The 27,587-nt window shown below is 56.5% G+C and overlaps 1 protein-coding gene across 11 annotated transcripts in view; it reads left to right on the top strand.

Annotated features, from left to right (window-relative positions):
• TNIP1 (TNFAIP3 interacting protein 1) overlaps positions 1 to 27,416 on the top strand; it is a 46,172-nt gene extending 18,756 nt beyond the window's left edge. For 3 of the 11 annotated variants that reach the window (XM_036014178.1, XM_036014177.1, XM_036014179.1), the window contains exons 2-18: positions 2,504 to 2,675; positions 3,827 to 3,961; positions 5,264 to 5,349; positions 6,776 to 6,859; positions 8,719 to 8,910; positions 10,821 to 10,915; positions 12,479 to 12,599; positions 15,766 to 15,855; positions 17,359 to 17,424; positions 17,575 to 17,706; positions 19,702 to 19,830; positions 21,821 to 21,952; positions 23,186 to 23,311; positions 23,818 to 23,883; positions 24,352 to 24,543; positions 25,962 to 26,052; positions 26,597 to 27,416. In XM_036014178.1, coding sequence (XP_035870071.1) covers positions 2,540 to 2,675; positions 3,827 to 3,961; positions 5,264 to 5,349; positions 6,776 to 6,859; positions 8,719 to 8,910; positions 10,821 to 10,915; positions 12,479 to 12,599; positions 15,766 to 15,855; positions 17,359 to 17,424; positions 17,575 to 17,706; positions 19,702 to 19,830; positions 21,821 to 21,952; positions 23,186 to 23,311; positions 23,818 to 23,883; positions 24,352 to 24,543; positions 25,962 to 26,052; positions 26,597 to 26,655 — 1,932 coding nt within the window. In that variant the 5' untranslated portion in view covers positions 2,504 to 2,539 and the 3' untranslated portion in view covers positions 26,656 to 27,416. Of the gene's footprint in view, positions 1 to 2,503; positions 2,676 to 3,826; positions 3,962 to 5,263; positions 5,350 to 6,775; positions 6,860 to 8,718; positions 8,911 to 10,820; positions 10,916 to 12,478; positions 12,600 to 15,765; positions 15,856 to 17,358; positions 17,425 to 17,574; positions 17,707 to 19,701; positions 19,831 to 21,820; positions 21,953 to 23,185; positions 23,312 to 23,817; positions 23,884 to 24,351; positions 24,544 to 25,961; positions 26,053 to 26,596 lie in introns of those variants that run through there. The other 8 variants (XM_028528118.2, XM_028528120.2, XM_036014182.1 and 5 more) reach the window with 7 other exon arrangements.
• The last annotated feature ends 171 nt before the right edge of the window (positions 27,417 to 27,587 follow it).

Raw genomic sequence — 27,587 nt, 5'->3', positions numbered from 1 at the left:
CGCCGTGTGAACTGCATTCTGCTGTCAGCCACGGCTCACCTTCCAAGTGCCAGACCTGCGAAAAGCAGGACGTTCTCAAAGGCACAGGTGCTTGCAGCAGTCAGATGCGTCGTCCCACAGCAGCCGTGAGTGTTTGCCGGAGGGGGGAGCACCCAGCGAGGACCCTCCCCGCCCCTGCATCTGCCTGCGTCTCGCATGCCTTGCTGTAGGCCAGGCACTGTGCCAAGGGCTTCGCCCACTCTGTCTCTTTGTTCAGTGAACGGGTCAGGGCTTTCTTCTGCTGTGTAGCACTGACCTTTCAAGTTCAAAACAAGGCCCCCTCCCCCACCCACTGAGCTGAGCGGCGACTTTCGTGTTGGCGGGCAGGCAGCTGTCCTTTGCCTCCGTGGGGCCCAGCAGGGCGTGGGAGCCTTCCAAGTGTGTGTGCATCTCCTCTGTTCATCAGTCTTTGGAGGAGGGGTCCCGCTCACCAGAACTTTGTTTGTGCACCTCTGGACAAAGTCCTGCTTATTTCTCGTGCTTCAAGGCAGGGGAACTAGCCTAGAGGGCGCCTAATAGCCCCGTGTCACCCCACAAACTGGCTTGGACTCCTCTGCCTGCATCTTGTGGGGGGGGGGCTGTACGAGGTAGCAGGGGGTTAACCCAGCTTCCTTAGGCAGAGTGGGATTCCCATCTTTGCTGTCGCCTGCTGGCCAGCTAACCCTCACCTCACTGAGCCTCCCTTATGAGAGGAAGACAGTGTTGTGTGTATTTTAGGGCGGTTGTGGGGCTGACCTGAGGTAATGGACCTGAAGCATTTAAAGCGAGTGCCTGGCAAGTAGATGATTCATTCATGAATGGTGGCCGTTATTATTAGTCCTTTTTCACTTTTTTTCTATTGGGGAGCATTGTGTGGGCACGCAAAGGGCCGTTGGGGATTCCTGACTGAAAGAGTTTTTGCCCTGGGGGTGGTGATCTTTGGCGGGAGGTTTCGGGGCCCCAAGTCCTTCTGAGGTCTGGTGGAACTCTTTTGTGTTGGGGAAGCTCTTTGTGGTGCTAGTGGTTGGATGGGTTTTTCAGCCTCCGCGCCTTTGCACTTACTGCTCTGTCTTCCTGGACTAGTCTTCCCCCGATGTCTGTGTGGCTGGTTCCCTCCCCTCCCTTTGGGTCTCTGCTGAAATAACTCTCTGTGAGGCCTTGCCCGACTGTTCCATTTACGATTGAAGTCCCTGCCACATGCTTTCCTGTTTAATTTTTGTCCATAGTCATTTTCTTTTTTAAAAAAGATTTTGTTTATTTTTAGGCAGAGGGGAAGGGTGGGAGAGAGGGAGAGAAACATCAGTGTGTGGTTGCCTCTTGTGTGCCCCCTGTTGGGGACCTGGCCCCCAACCCAGGCCTGTGTCCTGACTGGGAATCGAACCAGTGACCCTTTGGTTCACAGGCCCGCACTCAGTCCATTGAGCCACACCAGCCAGGGCTCCGTATCCATTTTCATCACCCCTAATACTATGTCTGACTGTCTGTGTCCGTCTGTCTGTCATCCCTACCACTAGAATGTAAGCTCCATGAGGGATTTTTGTCTGTTTTATTGGCTGGTGACTTCCCAGCACCCAAACTCATGTCCAGCACAGAGTAAGTGCTCAATGGAAAAATTGTTGAAAGAATGAACAAACGCAAAAAAGAAGTTTCTCTACTAAGCCATAGAACTAGGATTCTGAAATCACTTTGCTGAGTGGTTTCAACTGAAAGAAAGCAGATGAAATTTAACAGATTAATGCAAAACACTTACTGTGTAAGCAGAGAGTGGTTTGGTGGAAAATCCATCTGTTCATTAGAACCAGAAGGGACAGACCGTACGGGGTGTGAGGCTGAAGGAGGAGGCTGGTAGTATCAATTAGTTTATTAAATAATGGTCAGGGTTTTTTCTTCTTTCTTTAAAAAAAAGATGATGTGCGCATGTAAGTGGAACTTTGGATTGTATTGACTTGCTTATCCCTTAGGGCATAAGCATTTCACTTTAAAGATCACTGATTCAGTGTAAGACTTTCATTTCCCCTCCTCCGAGGGGAAGGGACTGCCCGAGATTGCACAGTGAATTAATGGTCAGGCCACTGGCTTGTGCAGTACGTGTTTGTGGGGCACTCGTTGCCTAGCTGGTGCTGTGTCGGGTGCTGGGGATGCTGTGATGCAGGGTCCCTGTCCTTCTCGACCCCATGGACAGGATATTGAACTCAAGTGTTTCGACTCCAAGTCCTGCACTTTCTAGTACCCCATCCGTGTTGCACCTCACAGTTGGTTGCTGTTCCTAATGAGCCAGCAGTGCAGTAAGCTGCTGAAAGAAACTGATGCCATTCTTAGGTTGCATTAATAGAGGCAGAGCGTCCAGATCAAAGAAGGTGACTGTCCTGTGCTGCGGTACTGTGGCCAGAGGAGTGCCGTGTTCTCTTCTGGGTTATGGGACCTGCCTTCTGGGGCCCCTCAGTGGTGTGGCCAGCCCCCTGATCTCCTGCTGTTGTCCTTACAGCCAGGTGGGCACCACGGCAGGGGCTGAGCCACCCTCATGGAAGGGAGAGGACCTTACCGGATCTACGACCCTGGGGGCGGCGTGCCTCCAGAAGAGGCGTCCGCAGCTTTTGAGCGCCTAGTGGAGGAGAATTCCCGACTAAAGGAAAAAATGCAAGGGATAAAGATGTTAGGTAAAGCAGACCCCGCATTCTGCCCGCAAGCCTCCTCCCTGTAGCCCGCGACGCCAGCTGGCCTGTGCCCCCACCCACGTCCCCTTCTGTCCTTCCTGGCCCTGCGCTGGCTCCTGCCCCCAGCTGTGTCTTCAGGCACCTCCGTAGAATGGTGGCAGCGTTCCCAGCCCTGAGTCCCCAGCACCCCGGAACCATGAGGACAGGACTCAGAACACCTTGAGGGGCTGAGGAGGAGGTGTGGGGCCAGGAAAAGGGAGCTGGAAGGCCTATTTTGTGGATGTGGGAACAGAGCGGCCTTGTCTCCCAGAAGCCCCAGAGAGAGGGAGAACCGACATCCCCACAGCAACCGGGGTTCAGTCCCGCTGGAGCAGGGCCCTTGATCTGTTTTCCCGGCTTGTGCTCGAGCTGTCCCCACCGCCCAGAGCAGCCCCACCTGCACCGCATAACTGAGTCTTCCCTGTCCGTCAGCACCGGCTCCGATGCCGCCATCTCCTCCTTGAGAGACACCTGTTGGTTTCCCTGTGCGGAGGGGTCTCTCTTTTCTCCACACTCCTAAAACTCTTCCTTTGCCTTGCTGCCACCTTCTTCAGTCTTAGGCTTTGGGGGCAAGCTCAGGTCCCCAATTTTCCAAATGCTTTCTTCTTGCATCGCAAACTGCTGCTTGGAATGGCAGATTGGGGGAAAAGGAGTGGAACCGCCCCTTCTCCACTTGTGGGGGAAGGGAAGCTGAGGCCCGGAGGGGTTGGTGTTAGTGAGGGTCTCGTCCCTTCAGACTGGCCCTGACTGTGGGTGCAGGCTGAGGGTGGCCCCTGGGCCCTGCTGGTGGGTTTCAGAGAGCCCTGGCTTTCTGTGGAGTCCCGGCCAACTGCGGGGGGAGTGAGGCAGCAAGAGGGTGCCAGGGGCCAGGAGTTTGTTCTAGATTCCCCTCCACTCCTTATTCCCTGATCGCAGGGCCCTCTTCCTTACCAGCCTGTTTCTGGTTGTGGGCTGGAATGACGTATGTCCCAGTTGACCCACAAGACAGTGGTGGGAGTCAGGTCCAGGGCCCGGAGTGTCAAAAGCCAGGCCACAGCAGGCTCAGCGGCGTGGGGTGGGCAGAACCTGCGCCCAGAGCTAACTCCTCTCGCTCCTCCTCTCCCCGTTCTTTCCAGGGGAACTTCTGGAGGAGTCCCAGATGGAAGCGTCCCGGCTGCGGCAGAAGGCAGAGGAGCTGGTCAAGGACAATGAGCCACTCCCGCCGCTGTCTCCCACGTTGGCCTCCTTTGACCACCTGCCCGAGCTCACAGGTCCAAGGGGACTCCTTTCCTTGCACTCCCAACTCCCTGAACCCTCGGCAGGGGACTGCCTTCTTGTTTAGAAGCCCACATCTCCTTCATTTGCCCTTGGGCCACAGGCCATGCCCCCAGTCTTGCTTGGGGTGAGACATCAGAATGCTTCTGTCCCCAAATGGCTGGGTGACTCAGCACTCTGGAGGCCCTGGCAGACATTAATTACGGACCACAGCAGTCCCCTGCACCTGGGATGGACCTCAGCATCTTTATCAGCCTATTTAGTTAGCGGCTGTTTAATGAGCAGCTACTGTGTGCCAGGCAGAGCGCTCTAGGCATCTACTTAGAGTCCCTCGGGGTTGGCATAGGAGTCGAAGGTTCTCTGGCCTGGCCCCCCTCCTCCCATTTTACAGCTGGGGGAGCTGAGGCCCATGGGAGAATCTGGACTTGCCTCTTAGCCTCCCGCAGTGTATTTCAGATGTAAGGGCGCATGCGCTACCCGCTAGTGGCAAGTGCCGAAGGTGACTAAAGGTTACAGCCCTCTGGCGTGTCTCCGAGCCCAGGGCAGGGTCTGGGGCTCTGGGGAAAGGTCGCACGCATGGGGCTCAGGGGGGCCTCCTGCTGCAGCCCTGCCCGCATTCTCGGCCCAGGCCAGCATGCCAGCCTTCCACCTGGCTGGTGGTCACGTCGGCTGAATGCACCAGTGGAGGAAAGTGATGACCTCAGGGTCCAGTGTGCGGCAGTCGGTGGGCATTTCCAGCCTCCGCTTCTCCCTTCGGCCATGTTGTCTGAGCCCCAGCTTGGCACCAGGTCCATCTCTGGGTGAGCCGTGCAGCCGCCCTCCAGGGGCTCCCTGTGACAAGAGCCGCAGGGGGTCGGGGAGGGACAGCCAAGTGTGAGTCCTGGGTTTTCAGTCGCCGGCTGTGTGTCTGTGGGCCACTTGATGACTTTTCTAGGCCTTGGTTTCCTCACCTTTAAACTGGGAACTCAGAGCTGCCGTGAGGATTGGCTGAGATAATACAGTAACACTTCGTTGAGTGTAAACCGTCCTCCTTGTCATCACTGAGGCAGGTCCTGGGTAGCAAGGAGCAGTGCCCAGCAAGTCCAGGGACGATGGTCTCTCTGCCCAGGTTCTGTCCCCGTGGTTCCAGGGCCGGTCGTTTCCCCAGGCTCCCTGGCCCTGGTGGGACCACCTCCCAGATGTCTCCCAGACTCACGGGAGGAACTCCGAGAGCTCCTCTGCCTGGGGCTGTCCTCCAGGGGCAGCGCCTGGGCTCCTCCCCTCCCCTGCTGCTCATTTACATTCTCTCAATTCTCTAGGAAAAGATGCAAATGTCCCAGCACCCCCTACCAGCCCTGCACAGCCCAGTGACAAGCCAGAGCCCGTCCAGAAACCTCCGTCCAGTGTAAGTTGCATCTGGTGTCCTGGCCGAAAGTTGCCTGGGCTTCAAGGTCGCTTTGACACATACAAGGGCATGACCAGAGAGGGTTGGGGTCTGGAAGCCCACAGTCCGACTTGCTGGCGGATGTTGGGCAAGCCAGTCTCAGCCTCTCTGGGGTGTGGTTTCCCCACGTTTAAACGAAGGTCACAGTTAAAATCACCAGGGAGACCCTGGCACGCACAAGCAGTCCTTCCAGCACACCAAGCTGCGTGATGTGGAGTGTGTACTGACCAGCGCGAGGAAAATGGGTGGGTGTGACAGCGAGCCCACCTCCTGCAGGGGCTCAGAAACCGTCTGGCACGGGTTTGCCTCGAGAAATTGCACTTGGTGTCCTGGGGTCGGAAGGGACTCAGGGATAGTGTCACTTGGCATTGTCACCCTATGGATCAGGTCCAGAGTGAGAGGAGTGCTTTCCCGGGTCAGGGAGACAACAGAGGAAGGATAGAAGTGAAGGGAGATTTTTTTAGGGCAGGGCCAAGATTCAGAGCTGGCTTCCTGGTGGCCGTGAGGCTCAGCAAAAGCTTCAAGCGGAGGTCCTCCCAGCCACGCCCACCCCCCTGCCCTTTCAGAGGGGAGGCCGACATCGCCTTCGTAGTCCAGGGGCAGCACCGGGGCTCTTCCCTGTTCCCTGTCACACTCCGGGGCGCCACAGCAACTCCAGAGCCAGTCGCTGGTTCCGAGGGACCATCGGCCTATCTGGTAATGAGTCCATTCTGCTTGGAGTGGCTGAGAGATGAGAAAAAGACTGGGAACCCTGGACCATCCTGGTTTTGGATGAATCCTGCACATTCATTTACACATCTTCGGGATTTATCCCAAGTGGGTTTGGCAAGGCTGGCGCAGGACCACTTGACAGTGGCCACACTGAGCGCCATCTGTGTTCTCCAGGTGACCAGTTGGGGGCGCCAGGGCCTGGGAGACAGCTCTGGCACCGCAGCAGGAACGTGGGCTTTGCAGGCCTTGGATTCAGTCCCTACTTTCTGCACTGAGTGCCCTCAGTTTCCTTATCTAGTCAAGGGGTTGTAACCCTGTCACTGTACTGGAGTTCCTGAAAATATTTTAAAAGCGCAAATTAAAAAAAAGAAGGCCCTAGAGTCTAGTGGTTTAAGATCACCTGGCCCAGTCTCCCTGTGTCGCAGAGGGGAGGCGAGCTTACAGGGGGTGGGCTGCGGGCAGACTTGTTGGGAACCCTGCTTCCAGGTTCCGATGAACTGGGGTGTGATGGCCGGGGAGCCCAGCTCCGCACGCAGGGGCTGCCCAGCTGACCTGGATGTGGGAAGAGATTTTGTCCCTCCACCTCTGCCCTGCCCTGCCGCTCTCAGCTGTGGGTCCCCACACAAGGGGTGAGGGGTTCTCCTCTCAGGCGGCCCCTAACTCCCTTTCTGCACAGGGCACCTCGTCCGAATTTGAAGTGGTCCCTGCCGAGGAGCAGAGCTCTCCCCCGCAGAGCAGCGGCCGCACCAGAAACACAGTGGTGAGTGGATGGCAGGCAGATCCCTGGGTGCATCCCATGTCTCCTCTCTGTTTCAGTCACCTGCCCCGGGCGAGAGGCACACGGCCCGCTCAGGTCCCTGGGGCACTCTGGGGTCACTTGGGGATACATGGGGGGCCCGAGCAGGGGATGCTTCTCACTCGCCTATGCAAATCCCTTGCTGGTGACTTCCCCTACTTGGGTCACACAGTTGCCCGATCATTGTGAAAGCCTGGGCACATCCCCAGCCCCGCCGGCTTTCTCTGAATTCCGGGCACCTCCGTGCACTATGACTCAGCCTCGGGGCCGGTGGGCTTCCGCCCCGGTGGGAGACCAAGGGTCAGGGAGGCCCAGAGCAGCGTGTGGCAGGTGATTTACCTTTTGTGCAGGCTATTAGAATGGTCCGGTGTTTTGTCTCCTGGAAACTTCTGTCCTCTTGTTCTGTCCCTGAGGGCTCTGAGAAGCTGGCACAGGCAGCTAGAACCTCCTGCTCAGAAAGTATTTGCTCTATGACCTTGGACCTGTAACTTCATCTCACTAATAAGTTCCTCCTTAGCCCCACCATGTGCCTAGTCTGTGCTGAGCAAAGAAAAGATGGCCACCCTGCCCTCCCAGGCACGTGCAGGCTAATTGGACAGATCAGAGGATGAAGCAATTCTCAAGCCTGAAATAGAGCAGCATTCGCCACCTGCAGTCCTCTGTGAGGAGGGGCAGTAGGGGTGAATGCAGAATCGGAGGAGCGGTGCTCTCTCCCACTAGAACAAGGTGCTAGCAGTATTCTACAGGCATTCACTGAGCTTCAGGAGGCTTAAGTTCCAGTCCTGGCTCTGCCACTGACCCACTGGGCGACTCTGGGCAAGTTCCTTACCCCCATACCCTGGTTTCCCAGACCGGACCCTGAGGCTCCCTGTAGCCCCCCTGAAACTTCCATACATGTTCGGGGGGGGGGGGGGAGGCTGCTAGAGGAGCTGAAAGTGGGCAGGGCGAGGGAGGGTGAGCACAGGGACACAGAGGGCAAAGCCTGAGAAGGTGAGGGGTCTCCAGCAGAGGAAGCTGGGGTCTCAGGTGGTGGCAGGGGAGCTGTGCTTGCGGCGGTGAGCTGTAAGGTGCCACTGTGGACCTGTGGGCGCAGTGTTGGCACACTGAGGTACTATCTCTGGAAGGGTGGTTCTGGGCACAGGAGTGATGGAGAGAGATCGACTGATTATTGAAATTGGACCATCTTGCCCACGGTGTGCTTCTTGCTTATATAGTCTACTGGATTGGGAGTCTTTGAACTATCTAGAGCTGTGATTCTTAACCTGTCTTGAGCCTTGGGTCCTCTGAGAAGCTGATGAATGCTTGGGCCGTTTCCCAGAAGACACGTATAGACGTAAAAGGCAGTTCCGGTCTCTGCGTGGCCCCCTGGTCAGGACTCCCTGAGCCCGAGAGGCAGGACTGTATCCAGAGTGAGACCCCTTTCCTGGGCTTGCTGCTGCCACTTACCGGCTCGCCCTCCTGAGAACCCTGAGGGACAGAGAGGGGGACGGGGTGTGTGCCCTCTCGGTAGAGGAGACTTCTGAGGCCCCACGATGAGTGATCCGCCCTCAGGCACCCGGCGAGGCCCACTCGTGGGAGGAGGGTGTGGGAGGAGGGAGAATGGCTCCACTGCCGGCGAGCCAGCTGGTGGCCCGGGAGCCCCGGGCCCTGCCCTGTGAGTCAGCCCCAGACAGGGAACCTGTGTAACTGGAGAATTTCCCTGGGCCGAGCTGGGATCAGAGGGGGAAACTGAGTCATGAGGAATGGGGAAGCAGAGGGAGAATGGCCAGTGACACCTGCTCAGCCTCTGCTAAAGAATGGTGCTTGCCCCCTCCCCCCACCAGGAGCTGGGCCCCCTGCCCCACGAGGACAGCAACCTGATGCTGCACCTGCAGCGCCTGGAGACCACCCTGAGCGTGTGCGCGGAGGAGCCAGACCACAGCCAGCTCTTCACCCACCTGGGCCGCATGGCCCTTGAGTTCAACCGGCTGGCCTCCAAGGTGCACAAGAATGAGCAGCGCACCTCCATCCTGCAGGTGAGGCCGGCCGGGGAGGGTCCCTGGGACGGGCCAGTGTGCTTCCTTCTCCACCTCTTCCCGCTCTTATTGGGAACCCCGGGTGCCCTGGGGACTTCCGAGAGTGACGCTGACATTGGGGGACAATTTTGGGCCTCCTGTTTGGGGTGGTGAGCAGGGTAAGGAAGTTGTGGGGAGGAACAAGGAAGAGGAAGGAAATTGGGAAATTGGGGTTCGCAGTGCATGTTTCATGGTCAGGGTACCCTTAGGCCGGGGATGTGGGCAGGTGGCAACGGCCCCGCCTGGTTTTCTGCAGATCGGTGGGGAGAGGGAGGGAGCAAAGGCATTATTCCCACTTCACAGGTGGGGACACAGCCTTTGAGAGGCAATTTTTTTTTTTTTTTGGGCCTAATGTTGCCCAGCTGGTAGATGGTGCACTTGGGATTTCAACATCAGTCTGTCGTATTCCAAAGCCCTCGAAAGGGAGTCCTGTCAACCTCTGCTATTTTTTGTATCAGGCCTCTCTGTGGGTTTCCTTCTTAGCTCTTGCCAGAGTTTATAGTAATTTTATTTTATTAGGTGGTTTGTTTACTTTGTGGGTTTTTTCCTTGCACTTCCCGCTAGACTGGAAGCCTCACAAGAGAGGCAGGTACCTTGTCTGTCATAGTCGTCAGTGTATCCCAGTGCCTAGCACTTAATAGGTGCTTAATGCACATTTGGTGAATGGATGAATGAACGAACGAACTAACGAACTCACGGGTGAGCTCTCTTGGCCCCTTTTACGGGACTCGATGACATTTGTGATGACCTTTCTCCGTCAGCTGCTTCGTGCCCGGGGCCTTTTCCCAGAAACTTGGAAGAAACAGTCCTCTAGCCTAGAAGGGTGGAGGACACGGGAGGCCAGGTCCTGAACTTCCCTCAGTGGCCGGGAGCAGGACGTTCTGTCCCCTGGAGGCCCCACCCAGGGCCGTGGCATCCCGGCTATCTGCCCCACCTGTGGGTAGAGGCGCATTCCTCCAGTTCCTCTTCATCCATTCGTTGACTCGTTTCTTGGTTTACTCGACAGACATTGCCCAGGCCGGGTATGGCACAAGGCCTCTGCTAGGCAGCGGGAGCAGTTACAGTAGTTTTCTCTTCCCTTCGCCTTGGACCGCTCCTGTCTGACCACCCACGGGTTCAGGCTTCAGTGCCTTCCCAGGTCTCTCCTGCGAACCAAACTGCCCTGAAATCCCTCCGGAGAACATAAAAGTTTTCTCTCGTTCCACATGGCAGGGAATGCCTTGTTTCTGCCCCACATTTAGTTTCATGGCCCATTTATCTCGTGGCCTTTGGAATGTGAGGCAGCCACAGGCACTGGGGAGAAGAGACCGGGAGGGCACATGACTTGCACTCGGCATTCCTTCGCCAGAACTAATCACGTGGTTGCATGGAGCCCTGGGGAAATGGAAGTGGAAGGGAACAGGTGGACCATCCGGTAAATTTCAGAGTCTCTGCCCCCTGCCCAGCTCACGGCCATTAACTGCCTCATCTGCTCTTACAGGACGTTTATGGGAGAAAGGGGGGTGGGGAGAGAGACTAGGTGAGGGCCTGCCAGATGGAGTTTAATCCCCTTGGTGGTTCTTAACAGCTGTGCAACCTCATGCAAATTAATTCACCTGCATTGGCCCACTTTGAAAACGGAGATGAATTATGTAGTAGCTTTGGGGACGCTGTGAGGCTCCGATGACGCAGTGAGTGAAAGAGCACCCAGCCACGTAGCTGGCTCGGTTAGGTGCTCACTGAGTATTTGTTGAAAGATTGAGAACTTGGTAATGACACGGTGCAGCAACCATCGCTATGGTTGTAGCCCCTGTCCTGTCCTCCAGCATCAACCTGCACTAGAGGTGCACCCCTTCCCTTCCCTCACCCTCATCGGCCCCTCCGCCCTGCAGACCCTGTGTGAGCAGCTCCGGAAGGAGAATGAGGCTCTGAAGGCCAAACTGGACAAGGGCCTGGAACAGCGGGACCAGGCTGCTGAGAGGCTGCGGTAGGTCCAGGCTCCCAGAGCCGGGGTGAGGAGTGGGATGGCCAGCAGCAGGCGGTGGTGCATGGCACTGATTTCCGGGCTGAGGGCTCTGGGGCCTGTGCCCACGGCCCTGCTTTGGATGCCCCTTGGTTCTTCTCCTTGGGTACCTTGGGGAGTGTCTGTTTATAAAGTGCCTTGAGAACTTCTGAAGCAGGTCTGTGCAGATTGCACTTCTTTCTTGGGAACTTGCCCCTAAGCTTAGCCTGCTAACAGCTGCTGGTTAGCTGTAGGAGAGAGGGCTGGGGACTTTGCTCCCCCTGCTGGCCATCATTGTGTTCTGCAGTTTTCCTGAGAACAGTCAGGGCTGGTGAGTCCCAGAACTGATCATGCATCAGGGTCACCGAGGGTCAGGTAGGCATACAAGTGTACATTCCCATCCTCCCCCCACCCCCCCCCGCTCTGCCAAGATTCTGAGCCCATGGGTCTGAGGCAAGATCTAGGCATCTGCATTTTCCAAAGGGCCTTTGGAAAGGTTTTTGCTGTGAGCTGGCCCAGGATCACATTTGAGAAGCACGGATCTTGACCGTCAGAACTCGGAGGGCCCTTTGAGGTCATGCGGGCTAAACCGTGACCTCGCTGTGTGGAGGGAGACTGAGTCTCAGAGGCAGGTGCGTGAGGTCCAGGTGGAGTAATGAGCAACTACTGAGCCTCTGTCCACTTTTATCTGCATGCATTTATTTATTTCTAAGCAGTTGGAGTCTTATAGCTACAAGGGCTCCATCCATGGACCCAAAAACCCAGGCTGGAGGAAAGACTCATGACTAGAGGGCAAGAGGACCCCGCTGTGTGACCTGGGGAAAGCCACTTTACCTCTCTGTCTTTCTGTTGTCACGTGGAAACCCAGCTGGCAAACAGAACTTAAACACTTTCCACATTCCAGTCACACCTGAATCTGTATCACCACTTTTCATTACATCCTGTATCACCTACCTTATTATTTACTCAAGAAAATACTTTAATTCGAACCATGTTTTTTGACTTAAAATTCTTATAAGGAAAGCTTTCATTAGACTAAGTAGAAGACTGCGTTACCTCTCATAAATAAATTATAACTCCAGCAATAAATGCAGTGAAATGAGAGGGTGTTCATAGTTCTGGCCAAGTGCCGTTGCCCACTGAAGGCTCTGAGCTGGAGACTGGGGAGTACTGGAGAGGTGCTCAGCACCTACTAACTGAGACTTTCCCTTCCTGTACGTGGGAAGTTCAAACACAAATGGAAAAGATGTCCTTTCCTCACCAGAGTGTGGCCCAGGGCTATTCAATGCAGGTTTGGTTGTGTCCTGAAGACCTTCTGTGTACACGCATCCCACCGTTGGGGGAACCCTGCTGCTGATTGGCGACTTCTAGGGAGGCCCACAGATTGCCCCCAGGTGGCTTAAGGATGTCCTTTTTGGTTCTAGCTGAGGGAGGTTTCAGGGCTCCCCCCAGTCCTTTCACCCCAGGACTCAGATGAGTCGTAGGTCCGAGGCCCCTGGCCTCCCCAACCCAGGGCCAGCACGTGACCTCTGTTTGCCTTCGACCCAGGGAGGAGAACATGGAACTCAAGAAGTTGCTGATGAGCAGCGGCAAAGAGGATGCCTGCGGGCCCCTGGGCTCACCCAAGGTGGAAGGCACGAGCAAGAAGGGAGTAGCTGGACAGCCACAGGTACGTGGTCAGAAACTCCTTCCATGCGTCCCTGGGGCCAGTGCCTAGCCCCTGTGGCTGCCTGCGGTGGCAGTGAGCTCACTGCCTCCTGCTGCAGCCAGCGCCTCTGCTTGGAGGTTCTGGTTGTCGGATGGCTTTCCCTTGGCTCCGCCCGATAGTCCACCCCCTGGAGCTTCCACTGCTCAGCCCGCTCTCTGCCTTCAGCCACATGGAGCATCCGTTCCCTGTGACACACTCAGGCTGCCCGCCACCACCGTGGCTCTGTGCCCCCTCACAAGCCCTGTGTTCTCCAGGCTAAGTAGCTCTAGTTCCTGCAGCCATTGCTTGTAGAAGGTGGCGGCGAGTCCTTTGCTCGGTGTGAACACATTCCCTAAACTTATCCTAGTGTGTCAAGGTCACTCTCACTGGGTGGCTCCCAAACGTCAGTTTAACCTCTCAGATATTTTGGGCAGAATTAGGGTGTTTGTTAGCCCCCTGCGAGCCTCTCAGGGGACTCTGCTAAGTTCCTGTGACTGTGTCCTGGAGCTTCCGACCTGGAGAGAGGAGGGCGTGGCCTGGTAATGCCACCAGGCCAGCCCACTTGCCCCCTGCTCTCGGCCTGGCTCACACCCCCCTGCTCGCGTCCTGGCTCACACCCAGTCCCTGAGCAGGAGCTGGCTCTCCCTTTCCTTGCCTGGCTGTGCCTTTCCCCTGGCTACAGTACAAGACTTGGTGTCTTTAACAAGCCCCACACCTATGTGACAGTTGTAATCATCCTAATAACTTAATTACTTGTTACTGAAGAGTTTATCCAGGGCTGGTAAATCCTTTGTCCTATTTGGACCTCTTCTCCACCTGTAAGGTAGGAAGGCCAGGGCTGTTGCTTCAGGACCCAGCCATGCCAGGAGGCTGGAAGGGATGACCTCGTGCTGTCCTGCACCACTTGCTGTCTGGCACACCTGGGTCCAGCAGGGAACTGTGCTGAGAAGCCGCCTTCTGAATCCTGCCCAAGGAGCCCCTCTCTGCTTCCACTTACCCCTCACGCCGGACCCTGCCTCATCCGCCCTCTTGTGGAAGTGACTTGGGGACTCCCCTGATCTCCCCTGGGTTCTTGGGGTTCTGTGGGCAGGTCCCTCCATTTTTCCAAAGCCCTTTAATACCACCTCGTCGCACTTGACTCCCTGGAAAGGCGAGATGTTCTTACTGCCCTGCCCAGAGGACGGTCCCATGGGAGGCACGCCCGTGGTGGCGCCTGTGCCCAAGTCGCACGCGGGTGGAATGCCGCCGCCGCCCTGAATGAGCTGCATGCGCTCGCTGGCCTCAGTCTCCCCTCTATATAACAGACACTAAGCTGTGTCAGAGGGTTCGGGGATGTGACACTGGAGAGTAGGGTTAGTGCCTGGCCCGTGGTCAGCTGTCGACACTAGCTGTTGCTTTTAGTGGCAGATTTGGTGCCAGCAGCCAGGCAGTCTGACTCCTCTCTTCTCTGTGGAGGTTAAGAGTGTGCCCTGTGGGAGCCCGGCACCACCTTTTCCTCCTTCCCCAGTAATGTTGCGCGCAGCGCCCCCTCCAGGAGGGCCCCCCAGCCTGCTCCCTGCACCCCTGTTCTGTGGCGTGCTTACAGCCCTTAGCCTGCAGGAGGCACTTGAGCCTCCCAAGTTCTGCCCTTAGTGCTCACTCCACAGCTTCAAGTCCACACAGCCACGGCTCAGCGACCAGAACTAGAAAACAACGGCCCTGGTAACTAAACTGTCGACCTTGCAGCTCTCACCGGTTTCCCATTCATGTTTTCCTGTGCCCGGATCCACTCCAGGTCCCATGTTTTGTCTCACTGTCACTGCCCTCCAGTCTCCCCCACTCTGTGTCAGGTCCCAGCGGCCCCTCGTCTCTCTTGAGCTTGGCACTTTGGGGTTCCCCGGCCAGGTGTTTGTAGAATGCCCCTCAATTTGGGTTCCCTTGGACATGTTCTTGAGATCGGGCTGCAGTGAGGGGCTTGGGCAGGAGCCCACGGGAGTGACAGCGAGCCCTTCCCGGTGCACCGTGTCAAGGCTGAGAGAGGCGGTGTGTCTTGCCACCTCCAGCCTGGATCTCGGGGCTGAGGGGTGGCTGGCGGGTTTCTCTGTACAAAGCGGCGTGTTTTCTCTTTGTGATAAATACCTGTTCTCGAGGAGAGACTCGGAGGCTGTGCACACACCCCGCCTCTCCTCGCACGTTCGCTCACTGACTGTGGTGCGCGATGGGGCGTCTCGCCGCAGTGACGGTGGTCCCTGCAGTGTTACGATGGCAGTTCTGTTTCCCTCCTGCCATCTGCAGCCACCAGCTGGAATTCTTCCTCAAGGAAGGTGGTCCCTTCCCCCCGCTCAGTGATTCACCTCTTTCTTTCTAGCAGTGTGGACTCAGGAACATTTATTGTATTTCTTGGGTTATAGTCTAGTACTGCCGCGGTCTGTTTTCTTGTTCTCCTTGTTCCAGCTTCACTGTAGGAAGCTCTTTCATGTTGTCTCCTGTGCCCATCTGACATGCCGGTGTTGTTGTTATTATTAGGCACTTTCTTACTTTCTGACACCATAAGATGCTCCAAACCCATTCCCTGCCCCAGCCCTGGAATTGACCACTCATCCACGCAGTTCTGTTCTTTTTTTGTCAGAGAACGGTGTTGAGCAGCCAGGCTCCGGGCCCTCGGTGTGCTTGTTGCCGCTGGAGGGCCGCTGCTTTAGGCCTCCTCAGGGGTCAGGGCCAGGAAACGTGTGTACACACACTAACCACAAATATAGGCATCTTCATTTTTGTGTCTTTCTAAAAGCATTTTTAAATATTCATGTCATAAGACATTTAGAAACAGATCACCCTTGCCTTCCAGGCCAGAGGATTGTTGGCTGATGGGGTGGGGGGCGGGGGGGGAGGCAGTCGGCGGTACTCAGAGCTGCAGCCTGAGCCGGGAAAGAAGAGGCTGCGGGGAGGAAGGCGGGGAGGAGGACCTGGGAGCCGCTGTGGGTCCGGGAGGGCGGATAATGGTCTCAGGGGGCTTCCCCAAGGGGGCTGAGTCCTGGCGGGATGTGTAGCAGTGTCCTGGTGGGTGGGAGGGTGGAACGGTGGCAGACGAGGTGAAGGGCCCTGGAGGAGCTCCGAGTGGCGAGAGAAGAGCTATTTGAGGCTTTGCTAAAGGCCCCTCTCTGTTTCTCCCCAGGCTGGTGTGGCAGCAGGCAAGATCCCGGAGGTGGGAGCCTTGGGTGCAGCTGAGAAGAAGGTGAAGATGCTGGAGCAGCAGCGCACAGAGGTAGGTGGCCTCCCGGGACCCACAGGACAAAGGCCCTCCCTTGGCTCTGCCATGGTGACCACTGAACCGTCTGGTCATGGGAGAGACTGGCTGGCTTGTCCTGGACTCTCGTCTCTTGGATCAGCCCCCTTGCCCACAAGGGTCACTGTGAGGAGGTGGCATTTGTGGCACAGCCCAGAATTGTTGACAGGGGAGGGACGGTGTAGGAAGGCTGAACCCGGACGGTAGGAAGAGGCTGTGATAAGGTAGGTGAGTGTCAGCCCCAGCAGTGGGGAGCCTGGAGTTCATCTGTCACCACGTGGCTCAGTTAGGCAGGGACTGTCACAGCAGGAGAGATCCGACACCTACTTGTGACACTGCTTCCAACCAGCCGAGAGTCCCAGAAGTTGCTCCGTTCCCTTGCGTCTCGTGTGCTCCTCCGTCTCCCACCCCTGGGCTGTGCTTCCAGGCGGAGCCCAGTCCTCCCTGTCCTCTTAGCCTCCTCTCCACCGAGCTCAGGTTCCTCCCCAGGTCCCTGGGCCTTCCTGCCTCCCCGGTCCCATCCGCAGGCAGCATTTGGAAGTCAGGCCCCTTCAGTCCTTCGCTTAGTGCACGTTAATTTCAGCTTTGTGTTTGCATTGCCCTTAAGGTATTTTTTTCCAGTTACAAAAGTAATACAGTGTTTATTATAAAAGGATTTGAGAATCCCATTTCCTAAAGATGACCACAGTTAGTAACAATTCATTATGTGTTCCTTGTTTTCTTCTATGTACTTATTGACGTATAATCTGTTTTTTAAGGTAGAAAAAGGTTATACGTACTGCATTACAAAATTCTTTTTTTTCTTGAAAAGAAACCGTCTTTGAGGGTCTATATAAGTATATACATATATAAATATACCTTCAGCTCGGAGCACTTTTTATTCTGTGTTTCTGAACTTGGGATGCCCTTCTCCACTATTTTGTTTATGACGCAGGGCTGTCTTTGTCCCTGAGGAATCGCTACATGGAGAGTGTGGCGGATGAGCATTGTCCTCATCTCAGACCGGAGCAGCTCACGGTGCTCCGCTTTCTGATCACACTGTAGCTCCCCTGCTTCGGCTGGCCTCTAGGTTTCTCCGTGATGCAAACACTGTCGAGATGATCGATGCTGTACATGCGTTTTTATGTGCAAGTGCTTCCCTTGGTTACTTTTCTTATGGTGGACTTGCTGGGTTAGAGAGAGTAGGAATTCAGAGTTTTCACACACAGTTCCAGACCCCCCTCTACGTGGGTGTGTGTTAACCTGACTGTGCACACGGCACTGTTTTCGTGCCTTGGTGTTCGTCTCGCTGTCCTGGCGAGGACGGAGATGGCGGTTGGTAAAGGGGGATCTCTCTGGGCAGCGCTGAGAAGCGAGGGACTGAGGCAGCGTGTGGCCAGCGTTCGCACGCATCGCGCGCTGCTCGGGACGCTGGTGTGCGTGGAGCGGCCCTCCGTGGTCCTGCTCTGCTTAGCCCCTTCTGACCCCCATGTCTCCCCGCAGCTGCTGGAAGTGAACAAGCAGTGGGACCAGCACTTCCGGTCCATGAAGCAGCAGTACGAGCAGAAGGTAGCGTGGGGGTTGTGGGAAGCCAAGGCCGCACCGGGTTCTCGTCTGGTGTCGGCGCATCCCCCCTGTCCCGCCTGCTGCTGCCTTCTCAGCAGCTTTGAACCTCGGACAGTCGCCCTCACACGCCCCACCCTCTGCCTCTGAACCCAGATCACTGAGCTGCGCCAGAAGCTGGCCGACCTGCAGAAGCAGGTGACTGACCTGGAAGCTGAGCGGGAGCAGAAGCAGCGTGACTTTGACCGCAAGCTCCTCCTGGCCAAGTCCAAGATCGAAGTGGAGGAGGCAAGTGTGACTGCTGGGCCCCGGGTTCAGCTCCAGGAGGCCCACTCCTCCGTTCTCATTAACCAGAGTCAGGGGGGTAGACAAGGAGGAGCAGGGGTCAGGAAATGGGGTTCCAGCTCTGGCCCTGGCAGTACAGGGCTGTGTGGCCATAGGCAAAAGTGCTTTCCTTCCCCGGGCCCTAGTTTCCCTTCTAAAAACGGAGAAGATTGGATTAGCTGTTGCTTTTGTATTTTCATATTTCCCTTCAGAAGAACTTTTTGTTCAGTTACAGTCTTACGGGCTCAAAAAGCACAGAATGTGAAAGAGAGAGTATGGGGTGGGAGTGGGGTGCTGTTGATTGTTTCCAGCTGTGCTGGCTCTTGGAGGGGGAGGAGCTCACTTATGAGAGGAAGCTTCCCGATTGGTTTGTCCACTCATTGTTCAACGGAGCACGCCCTTGCCTCTGGGCTGGGCGCAGGGACTCAGCCACAGCAGTCCAGTTCCACCTTTGAGGGGGGAGGAGACGCTCAACAATGGGTCACGGAAGCAAACAAGCGGAAGTGCTTTAAGTATTAAGGACTGCACAGAGGTTGTTACAGGGGTCAGGGAGAGGGCAGAAAGAGGTACCAGAATCGTTCTGGGGGGCCAGGAATGCGTGGCCAGCACATTCCCGGGGCAGCGGCCTGTGACTGAAACCAGCCGGGGCCCTGCAGGGTCTTGTTACAGCTTAAGGAGAAGAGGCTATTTGACCCCCAGACCCGGGGAGATTTTATGTCACAGTGTCTTTCCTTTCATGGGAACTGGGCCCAGGCTACTGTTGTTTAGCTTAAAAGTGGACATTTTCAACACAGATTGCGTTTCAGAGTTCTCTCTCATCGGCATGTGACACCCAGGGGCCAGATCTGGGCTGTCAGCCGGCCCCAGGGACTGCCCCCCCCCCCCTTGAAGATGAGGATGAGGGAGGACACTGCCTATCTTATCTCCTGAGTGCTGTCTCGTCCTGTGACTGTCAGCCAGACCCCTGGCTCGCATCAGTAGGTGGATCTGACAGCACCCCCTGTCAGCTGAGGGCGCTCCACTGGCCCAGTAGGGAAGGACACGGGGCCACGCTCACCCTGGAGGCTCCCTAGCGGGAGTAGGCAGCTCCCACAGGTTCCAACCGAGGCTGCCCTCGCCTGTTTTAAACACTTCCTCTGACTTGCAGGGTGAGAGAGCACACCAGAATCAGGAGACTCCAGCCCCAGCTCAGTGTGTAGCCTGGGATAAGTCACCTCCCCCTCCCTGTAGTCATTTCCCCTCACGGAAGGGGGCTAGGACTTGGTACTCTCAACAGGCCAAGCCCACTGTGGCCCTCTGCGGGGGGAGAAGCCCTGATTGTTCCATAGCAAGTGTGGGGGTAGTGCTTCCACCTTGAAGCTTTCCCTGATTTCAGCTCGACTGCAGTGTTGTCTCTTCTGACTGCACAGTACTGTTTCCCTGCAGAGGACACTTCCTGCCCTATGCCACCGTTGGGTCTTTGAGTGTCTTCTCCGGGTTCAGAGACTAAGAGCAGGAAGGGTCTGTAGAGTCTCAGTGGTTCTCACGTTCTGTGTGTCACAGAAGATGCCTGCGCAGATCTGGCAGAAACTATGGTGTTTCTCCCTAGAAAATTGCACAGAGGAAATTTGACATTGAGTTTTGGGGCTCTCAGACCTCCTGAAGCCCACGTATGACTTGTGTTTAAAAGCCCTTGCCTATGGCAGACAGATAAGATTAGACCAGGGAGGGCTGTGACAGCGCCCCAGGTGTCAGATGGCGGGTGGAGGAGCCCGAGTCAGAACCCAGGGCCTGACTCCCCAAAATGGGCCTTGCTGCTCTGACGCCAGGTGTCTTGCACCGTGCGTTGTGTGTGAGCAGTGTGAGGGCTGCTGAGTGAGAGCAGGAGAGCGGGTGTGCCTGGGTGAGCATGGGGCCGGGAGTGCCGGGAGACTGGCCTCCGGGGGAGGCTCCTGCTCACCAGCCCTGTGCTCCCTGCAGACTGACAAGGAGCGGCTGTCCACAGAGGCCAGGGAGCTGCGCCAGAAGGTCCGGCACCTGCAGGATCAGCTGAGCCCTCTGACCCGGCAGCGGGACTACCAGGAAAAGGAGATCCAGCGGCTCAACAAGGTAGGTGCCTCAGCCCTGATCCCTTGGGCGGGTGGAGCTTCCTTGAGCCCAGCTGCCATGCCCCCCCATCACCAGTGCCCCCGACCCTCTGCAGAGCAGGGGCAAGTCTGGGTCAGGGCGCTGGCGCTGAGGGCCTCCGTGCTGCCCCGAGATTCCCCCACCTCCGCCCTTCCCTCCCCTCACGCTGGTGGCCAGCCTGGGACGAGCCTATGCCCGCTCCCCCTCTCTGTCCTTGGACGTGCTATTTCCTCACACAGTGCCACCCTGCCCAGGTCAGCGAGACCTTCCCAGAACCTCATTCGGGTCACCGTGTTCTGTGCCCCTAGAGTACAGGCAGCGTCTTTCACACCTCTTCTCGCAGTCTCTTGTAATTACTTATTTCACATTCTGTCTTCTCGTGCAGTGGTGGGAGGGGTGCGTCTCCTCTAGGGCATATCCCCCCGGCGCCTGGCACAGTGCCTGGCACCGAGCACATGTTCAGGAAATACTCGCTGACGGGGGCTGATGAGCACAGGGCCGAGGGTTCCCGCCCTTGCGAAGTGGGGTCCAGGGCGACAGGGCGCCCAGGGTGGGCTGAGTGAAGCAGAAGCCCTGTCCTCCGGGCCAAGGCTTGTGGCAGCGGGCCGGGCCCGGCCTGTACCCTCTCTGGGCCTCCGTGTTGCCCTCTGAACCCTGGTTGGCCTTGTCCCAGCCCTGCCCTCCTTGCAGTGCAGGGGTCGATCAGAGGAACACAGTGAGGGAGGGCCCTTTGAAAGGAAGTGTCCCCTGGAGGCGTGGAGGGCTTGCTCCATCCATCTGTGGGCCAGCTTCTCTCTCCTGTTTGGTTTTGGCATTTGAAAAGCATTGATTATGCTGAGTCTGAGGTCCCTGGGACTTGACCTCAGAGAAAAGAGTGATTTGTCCCGAGCTGGGGGACTTAGGGCCTACATCCAGGCAGAATATGTGACCACGGTGCTGGTGGCAGAGACGGAGCAGGCAGGACCGCTGCCCTCTGGGTTCCGTGGCGTGGCTGGGGCGGAGGCACGGGGCTGGGTTACCGGTGCGAGGCTCTCCCGAGCCTGCACCTCTGTCTCCTCACGGAGAAGATGGGGCAGACGCAGCAGGAGTGCGAGGGAGCCACGGCCTCCCCTCGCAGCATCCTGAACGGACTTCTCGGCTCAGCTGCTTCCCCGTGTTTCTGGGGGAGTCAAGGGGACCGCGTGGGGACCCAGGTGCAAGCTGAGCAAGGTGTTCCTTATCCGTGCCGTCCGGGGAGGTGCCGTGGGCTGTGCTGACACGTGACGGGCAGAGGCCCTGCTGTCCGGGAGCTGAAGTTCAGTGGCGATGCGCGTGGCCAGTCCTGATGGGTGTTCCAGAGTCCTTGAGTAACACACTAACGGGGTTGGAGGAGAAAACCAGTGACTAGAAACCTTTTAATGTTTGAGCAAGTTGAAATGAAAGTCCAGTCTAATCTCACTGCAGAAGAGCTGAGGATGGAAGGGTTGGCTTGATGGGAATGGGCTGTAGAAGCTAAAGTTCTCAGGGCAGGGCAGTGGTCGAGGAGACTGCAGATTCTCCCAAAGGACTTCATATTCCTTCTAGGCCTGGGAGCTGGGCTTGGGCCACACCTGCTCAGGGAAAGGGAAATTCTCCCTTCTGCATGAAGACTGCAGTGTAGGCTGCTGGTTAACAGCACATGCTGGATTTGAAACCCCACTTTGCTGCTTACTAGCTATGACTTAGAACAAATCATTTCAGGTCTCTGAACCTCAGTTTGCGCATCTGTAAAATGGGAATGATGGTCTTAGGACTGCGGAGAGGGTTCAGTGAAAGGTCATAAACATGTGTAGTGTCGTGAAGCGTGTCCATAAACAGGGTAGCATTTATAAGATGGTGCTGGTGGTGGTGGTGATCATCGTCAGGAAGTGGGTCCCGGAGGAAGAGCCCACCAGTGGGGCCCAACTTTCAGGACTTCTGCTGATGGGCCCGTCCCCTCTCTTCCTGATCTCAGGCCCTGGAGGAAGCCCTGAGCATCCAGGCCTCCCCGTCCTCTCCACCAGCAGCCTTTGGGAGCCCCGAGGGAGCTGGGGGCCTCCTCAGAAAACAGGAGCTGGTCACGCAGAACGAATTGCTGAAACAGCAGGTGAGCCTGAGGGGAGGGGCCAGATGGGAGGTGGAACATTCCTGCGTGCCCAGGAGGGGCTTGGAGTCCCGTGGGGGCCATGCTCAGTAGCCCACCTTCTAGTCACTGCCAGGACCCGGTCCAGTGGTAGGCTCCCCTTTCCAGCAGTGTGCCCCTCGCTGGTCATTCCTCTGCCCCCTCTAGGATTTAGCCATCTCTGTACCCCAGCTGTGCCATTGTTCACCTAGTATTTTAAGAATAAATTTTAGTCCTGGCTAGTGTGGCTCAGTGCATTGAGTACCAGCCTGTGAACCAAAGGGTCACCAGTTTGATTTCCAGTCAGGGCACATGCCTGGGTTGCAGGCCAGGTCCCCAGTTTGGGCTGCACAAGAGACAACCACACACTGATGTTTCTCTCCCTCTCCTTCTCTCTCTAAAAATAAATAAATAAGTAATTTTTTAAAAGAATAAATTTTAAATAAATTACTTTCAATAAATGTAATTAAAAGGGAGCTTTATGTCAATCACTACTATAAATAGAAAAACCTGTTTATTATTTGCACAAACAGAAAGTCACCATAAGCAAGAAATACAGTAAAAGCCAAACAGTGTTATTACAACTCTAGCTGGCTACTCTTGACTGATGTAGAGTCTGAACTTGAGTCTTCTTTCCCGTCATTTAAGGGAAATTAACACGTATTAGCAAGGCATTAAAGACCTACTAGCATAAAATGGAGACTTTCTCCTTGAGGGACACAGGAGATTTGAAAGGTGATTGAAAAGGCTATAGTTGTCCCGTGTGTGTCTCCACGTGGTGCCATGCTGTGGACGCTTCCAAGTCGTCTGGACCCAGCGAGGATTTGAATCCGCAGGTGCAGAGGCAGAGCCTCGTGCCAGCCCCTCCCCTGCCAGGAACCCCCGGGGGTCCTGGGAGAGCTTTGTAGGCCTTCTGCTCTCGGAGGGTCTTCCATCCACACTCGGGTCCCGTGGCCTCCACCTCTGGGGCTGAAGCAGAGTGAAAGGATCGGCCTGGCTAGTGGCCGTAGGTCCCCTTGTTTAAGGGGAGCCCTGTGTGGAAGCCCAGGCTATACAACTGAGGGATCCGGAAGGGCTCTGTTTGAAGTTGGGGGTAGGGCTGCTGTCGAGATGGGGTGACAACAGGCTGGAGTTCTGGGCCTCAGCGGGTCTGAGGCTCCACTCAGAGCTGCCCCTCCTCCCTTGCCTCACCCCTCCTCGCCCCTCCCTGCTGCCCAGGTGAAGATCTTTGAGGAGGACTTCCAGAGGGAGCGCAGCGATCGGGAGCGCATGAATGAGGAGAAGGAGGAGCTGAAGAAGCAGGTGGAGAAACTGCAGGCCCAGGTCACCCAGTCAAACGCCCAGGTGAGAAGAGGCAGCCCAAGGAGGGGCCGTCGGCCTGTCCTCGTGGTGGTGGGGGGCACGGATTGAAGGGTCCCTGGTGAGACTGGGTGTCACATCATTCGCTGCTTCTCCTTCCGGCTCTGCTCCTGAGTTTCTGAGAGCCTCAGCAAGACAGCCCACCCCTACTCTAGCCTCTAGCTGTAACTTTCCTCAACCATGCTTGATGCCTTTAAAGAGCAAATTCAGGGGTTGGCCCCCAGCTCCCCACTGTCTTCCAGCACGAAGCTGAAAAGTGTTACTGTGGGAGTACAGGAGCAGTGAGCTCATGGGAACCTTCTGACCTCCCATGGTGAACAGGCCTTCCTGCGGCCACCGGCCTGGGCCGTGCTGTGCCCCTCAGGGCCCTTCCCCGGGGCTGGGCCAGGGAGGACAGCCCGGGCCGCTGGCCCTGTGCATCTGCTTGTCAAAACCCTGGGGCTGCTGGAGAAGCCCCGGAGCTGACCGTCATCCTTCCTGTCTTCCCTTAGCTGAAAGCATTCAAAGATGAAGAAAAGGCAAAAGAAGCCCTTAAACAGCAGAAGAGGAAGGCAAAGGTGAGGGGCTTGAGGGAGGCAGCAGCACGCGCTTCGCCTGACCTCCTTCAGGGAGCCGTAGTCTGATGGGAGAGGCAGTGTCTGTTCAGGTGCCCAGCTAACTAATGAGGCCGTGCGGGTAGAGCCCTTAGAAGAGTACTTGGGGCGGACTAAGTACTCAGGTCCCATTAGCTGTCATCGTTGTTGGTATTCCATGCCCATGTGCCAGCCTTCCCCGCCCGTGTACTGGCCAGTGTTCAATGCCTGTGTAGCAGCCTCCTTGCCCAGGTGCCAGCCATCTGTGCCCAGGGGCCAGCCTTCCCTGTTCATTTACCGGCCAGTGCTCGATGCCTGTGTAGCAGCCTCCTTGCCCAGGGGCCTGCCTTCAGACAACTAAAATTCTAGAGGATGGGAGATGAAATGGGTGTCACTGGGGATGGCCTGTGACAGGCTGCACAGGCTAGAACCAGACCCGAGCCTTTCTCGTAGGCCTCGGCGGAGCGTTACCACATGGAGCCCCACCCGGAGCACCTCTGCGCCGCCTACCCCTATGCCTACCCGCCCATGCCAGCCATGGTGCCGCACCCCGGCTTCGAGGACCGGTCCCAGATCCGATACCTCCCGCCCCCCATGCCCATGGAGCACCCGCCCCCACTCCCCAACTCGCGCCTCTTCCATCTGGTGAGTCCGTGTTCCTCCTTCGCTCTAGGACACGCACACAGGCCACCCCAGACACTTCCCAGAGGGCAAGGCCAGGGGAGGGTGTCAGAAGCTCCAGCTCCCTCCTGCCCGCACTCAGGTGCCGGGGCCAGGCTCTGGTCTGCTCTTCTGGTGGGGGGAGGGTCGTCTGTCCAGTCCAGAGCTGCTCAGGGTCACTGATGTAGGACACAAAAGGCTGAGAAAGAGTGTGAAGGGCTCCCTCCAGCCAGCCGGCCAGGCGTATCAGAGTTTGGGTTGGACTTTTTCTTACGACTTGCCCGCGTGGTCAGGTAGCACCGGTCCTCACCATGCGTTCTCTCCCTTTCCTTTTCTCTTCCTTCTCTTTCCCTTTTGCAGTTTCCTTTCCTTTTTTCTTCTCTCTCTCTCTTTTTCTCTTTCTTTTCTTTTCCTTGCTTATCAGTCTTTCTCCAAACAGCTGCTGTCACCGGTCCCATCTGTCCAGTCCCTCTGCCACGCCGTCTCAGGCACCCCCGCTCTCACCGGGACAGGGACAGCAGCCTGCTCTCCCGCCTCTTCCAGCTTCTCTCCCCGTGACGATTCTTCACACGCAGCTTTAAACGCTGGCGTGTGGTGCGGGGCTTAAGAGCCTGGGGTCATAGAGACCTGGATTCAAATAGAAATTTGGCCACTTTCCTAGATGGACAACCTTTAAAAACTTACATAACCCCCCCGAGGCTTAGTTTCCTTACCGGTAAAACGGGGGTGGCAGCCTGGGTTGTTGTAAGGGTGCGATTGCCATCGGCCCTCCCTGTCCACTGGGTCCACGTCCGTGGATTCCGTGAACCGTGGGTTGAAAACATTCAGGGAGGTAGAAGGGGGTGTTGGGGGATAAATGGTGACGGAAGGAGACTTGGCTCGGGCTGGTGGACATACAATACATATACAGGTGGTGTATCATAGAATGGTACACCTGAAACCTATATAATTTTATTAACCAACATCACCACAGTAGATTCAATAAAAAGAAAATATTTGGGAAATGCCACACTGTCACTCACAGGTCCTGCGTAACTAGGTCTGCAGTGGTTGTGTCTCGACTGAACACGCACGGACTTTTTCCTTGTCGTTATTCCCTAAAGAATACAGTATAACAACTATTTACCTGACATTTATGTTGTATTATATAAGTAATCCAGAGACGATTTAAAGTGTGTGGGAGGACGGTCATAGGTTATATGCAAACGCTACAACATTTCATTGAAGGGACTCAAACATCTGCGGGTTTTGTTATTCTCAGGGAGGGGGATACCAATCTCTTAAGGATGCATAGGGGCAACTGTATACTTGACTAATATGTATTTAGTGCTGTTTTGGTATGACAGCTGCTGTTGTAATTTTCAAGTGTGGTTATTGATCACTAAGCACCAGTCTTGTTGCAGCCAGAATACACCTGGAGGCCACACTACGGAGGGATGCGCAATCAGACCTCCCAAGTGACGGACTCGCCTGCGGCTCGGCCCGCAGAACCAGGTAAGCGTGGTCCCCCGGTGCAGAGGACTCCTGGGAGGGTCTCAGCTGTGCAGAAACGGGGTGGGCTCTGCCGGGGGGCAGCGTGCCCCTTAGAAGGTGTGCAAGTGGAGACTGCAGGCAATCTGGGGGGAGTGTGGTTGGAGGAGTTAGTGGCTGGGAGGAGGGGTTGGGTGGCTCCATTATTTTTTCATATTCCCGAGTCCTGGAGGCTCTGTGGGCCCCTCGGAGGCCGCTCTGATGAGGGGCAGAGGGTAGCCAGATGGGCAGGTCTGTCCCCTCCTCCAGAATATGCCCACTTCTGGGATCTGGAGCCAGACTGACTAGGCTCCAGTACTTTCTAGATCTGGGACTGCGGGCAGGCTTTTTAAAACCGCTGTGTGCCCCAGCTCCATCCTCCGTTGAAGGACCGCAGTCTGCCTCCTTCCCAGGGCGGAGCCGGATGGGTGGAATGATGAACGTGCCTATAGCCCAGGGCCTGGCGCTGGGTACAAACACACAGTAACTGCAGCTGTCATTTGCCCTGTCACTGCACTGGTTTCCACAGGACTTGGAAACCTACTGTACTACCTCATGTTTAAGTCCTCCAAATTTTTGTTTATTTAGACTCCACAAAAAATGACCACAAGGGGCCTCAGTGAGACCAGAGTACATCACTTGGCTCCACCTTCATCTTGCAGAGCCAGCAGACTTCGGATTACCAAAAACCTAGAGGTCCCGTGCTCTGTGTGGCCAGAGTGTCAGCCGACAAGAAGCTGAGATGGGCCACCAGCTTGCGCCCCAGGCTCCAACCCGAACTGTTTGCAGACTGGGGAGGGTCTGCCCAGAAGGCTTCCATCTGGGCCCTGCCTTCGGCGTGACTGGAAAAAACTCGCTATCCTGCCCCCAAGTGGAGAGAGAACCTGCCGTCCTTGGTGGGATCCGCCAGGGGACGTCAATCTCAAGAGCGAGATGCAGCTGAGACCCCTTTTTCCCCAAAACGGCCCCAGAAGTGGGCCAGCCCCTGTGGGAACCACGTTCAGTACTTGTGTGTGTGTCTGACTTTCGCTTCAAGCCCTGTAGTCGCAGACCTAGACCACACCCACCCCTTCCCCTCTGCGAGGACCCGCGGGAAGAGTAGGTTTGCCTCTGGGAACAGAAGATCACCGGATATTCCGCCACAGGGCCTTCCGCCCCCGCCCGGGGCAGCCCTGTTTGCGCCACCGCGGCCTGGGATGAAGGCCACACCGGCCAGGTGTCCCCGGCCTGGAGCCGCCAGGCCCTCTGCCCCACCACGGGAGGTTTGTGGTGCTGGAGGCCCGGATTGGGGTGGCCATCCTTCCCTGGGCAGCTCTTTGCACGAAAGATATAAATCAAGTGGAAGATTCCATGACTGGTGTTTTTATGTCCCCGCCGGCGTTCCCCTCGCAGTGAATCCCCGTCCTCTGTGCCACTCCTCCATCTCCCGGGAGCATCACCATTAGTCTCGGCTGGTATCCCTGGGGAGAGGGGTCTGAAGTCCAGCCCTGCGCCTCACGCACCAGGAGACCTTGTGTAAG

Source organism: Phyllostomus discolor, chromosome 13, assembly GCF_004126475.2.
Source record: "Phyllostomus discolor isolate MPI-MPIP mPhyDis1 chromosome 13, mPhyDis1.pri.v3, whole genome shotgun sequence".
Taxonomy (NCBI): Eukaryota; Metazoa; Chordata; class Mammalia; order Chiroptera; family Phyllostomidae; genus Phyllostomus; species Phyllostomus discolor.
The sequence above is the reverse complement of the archived record's forward strand: the minus strand, read 5'-3'. Positions and strand labels throughout refer to the sequence as shown.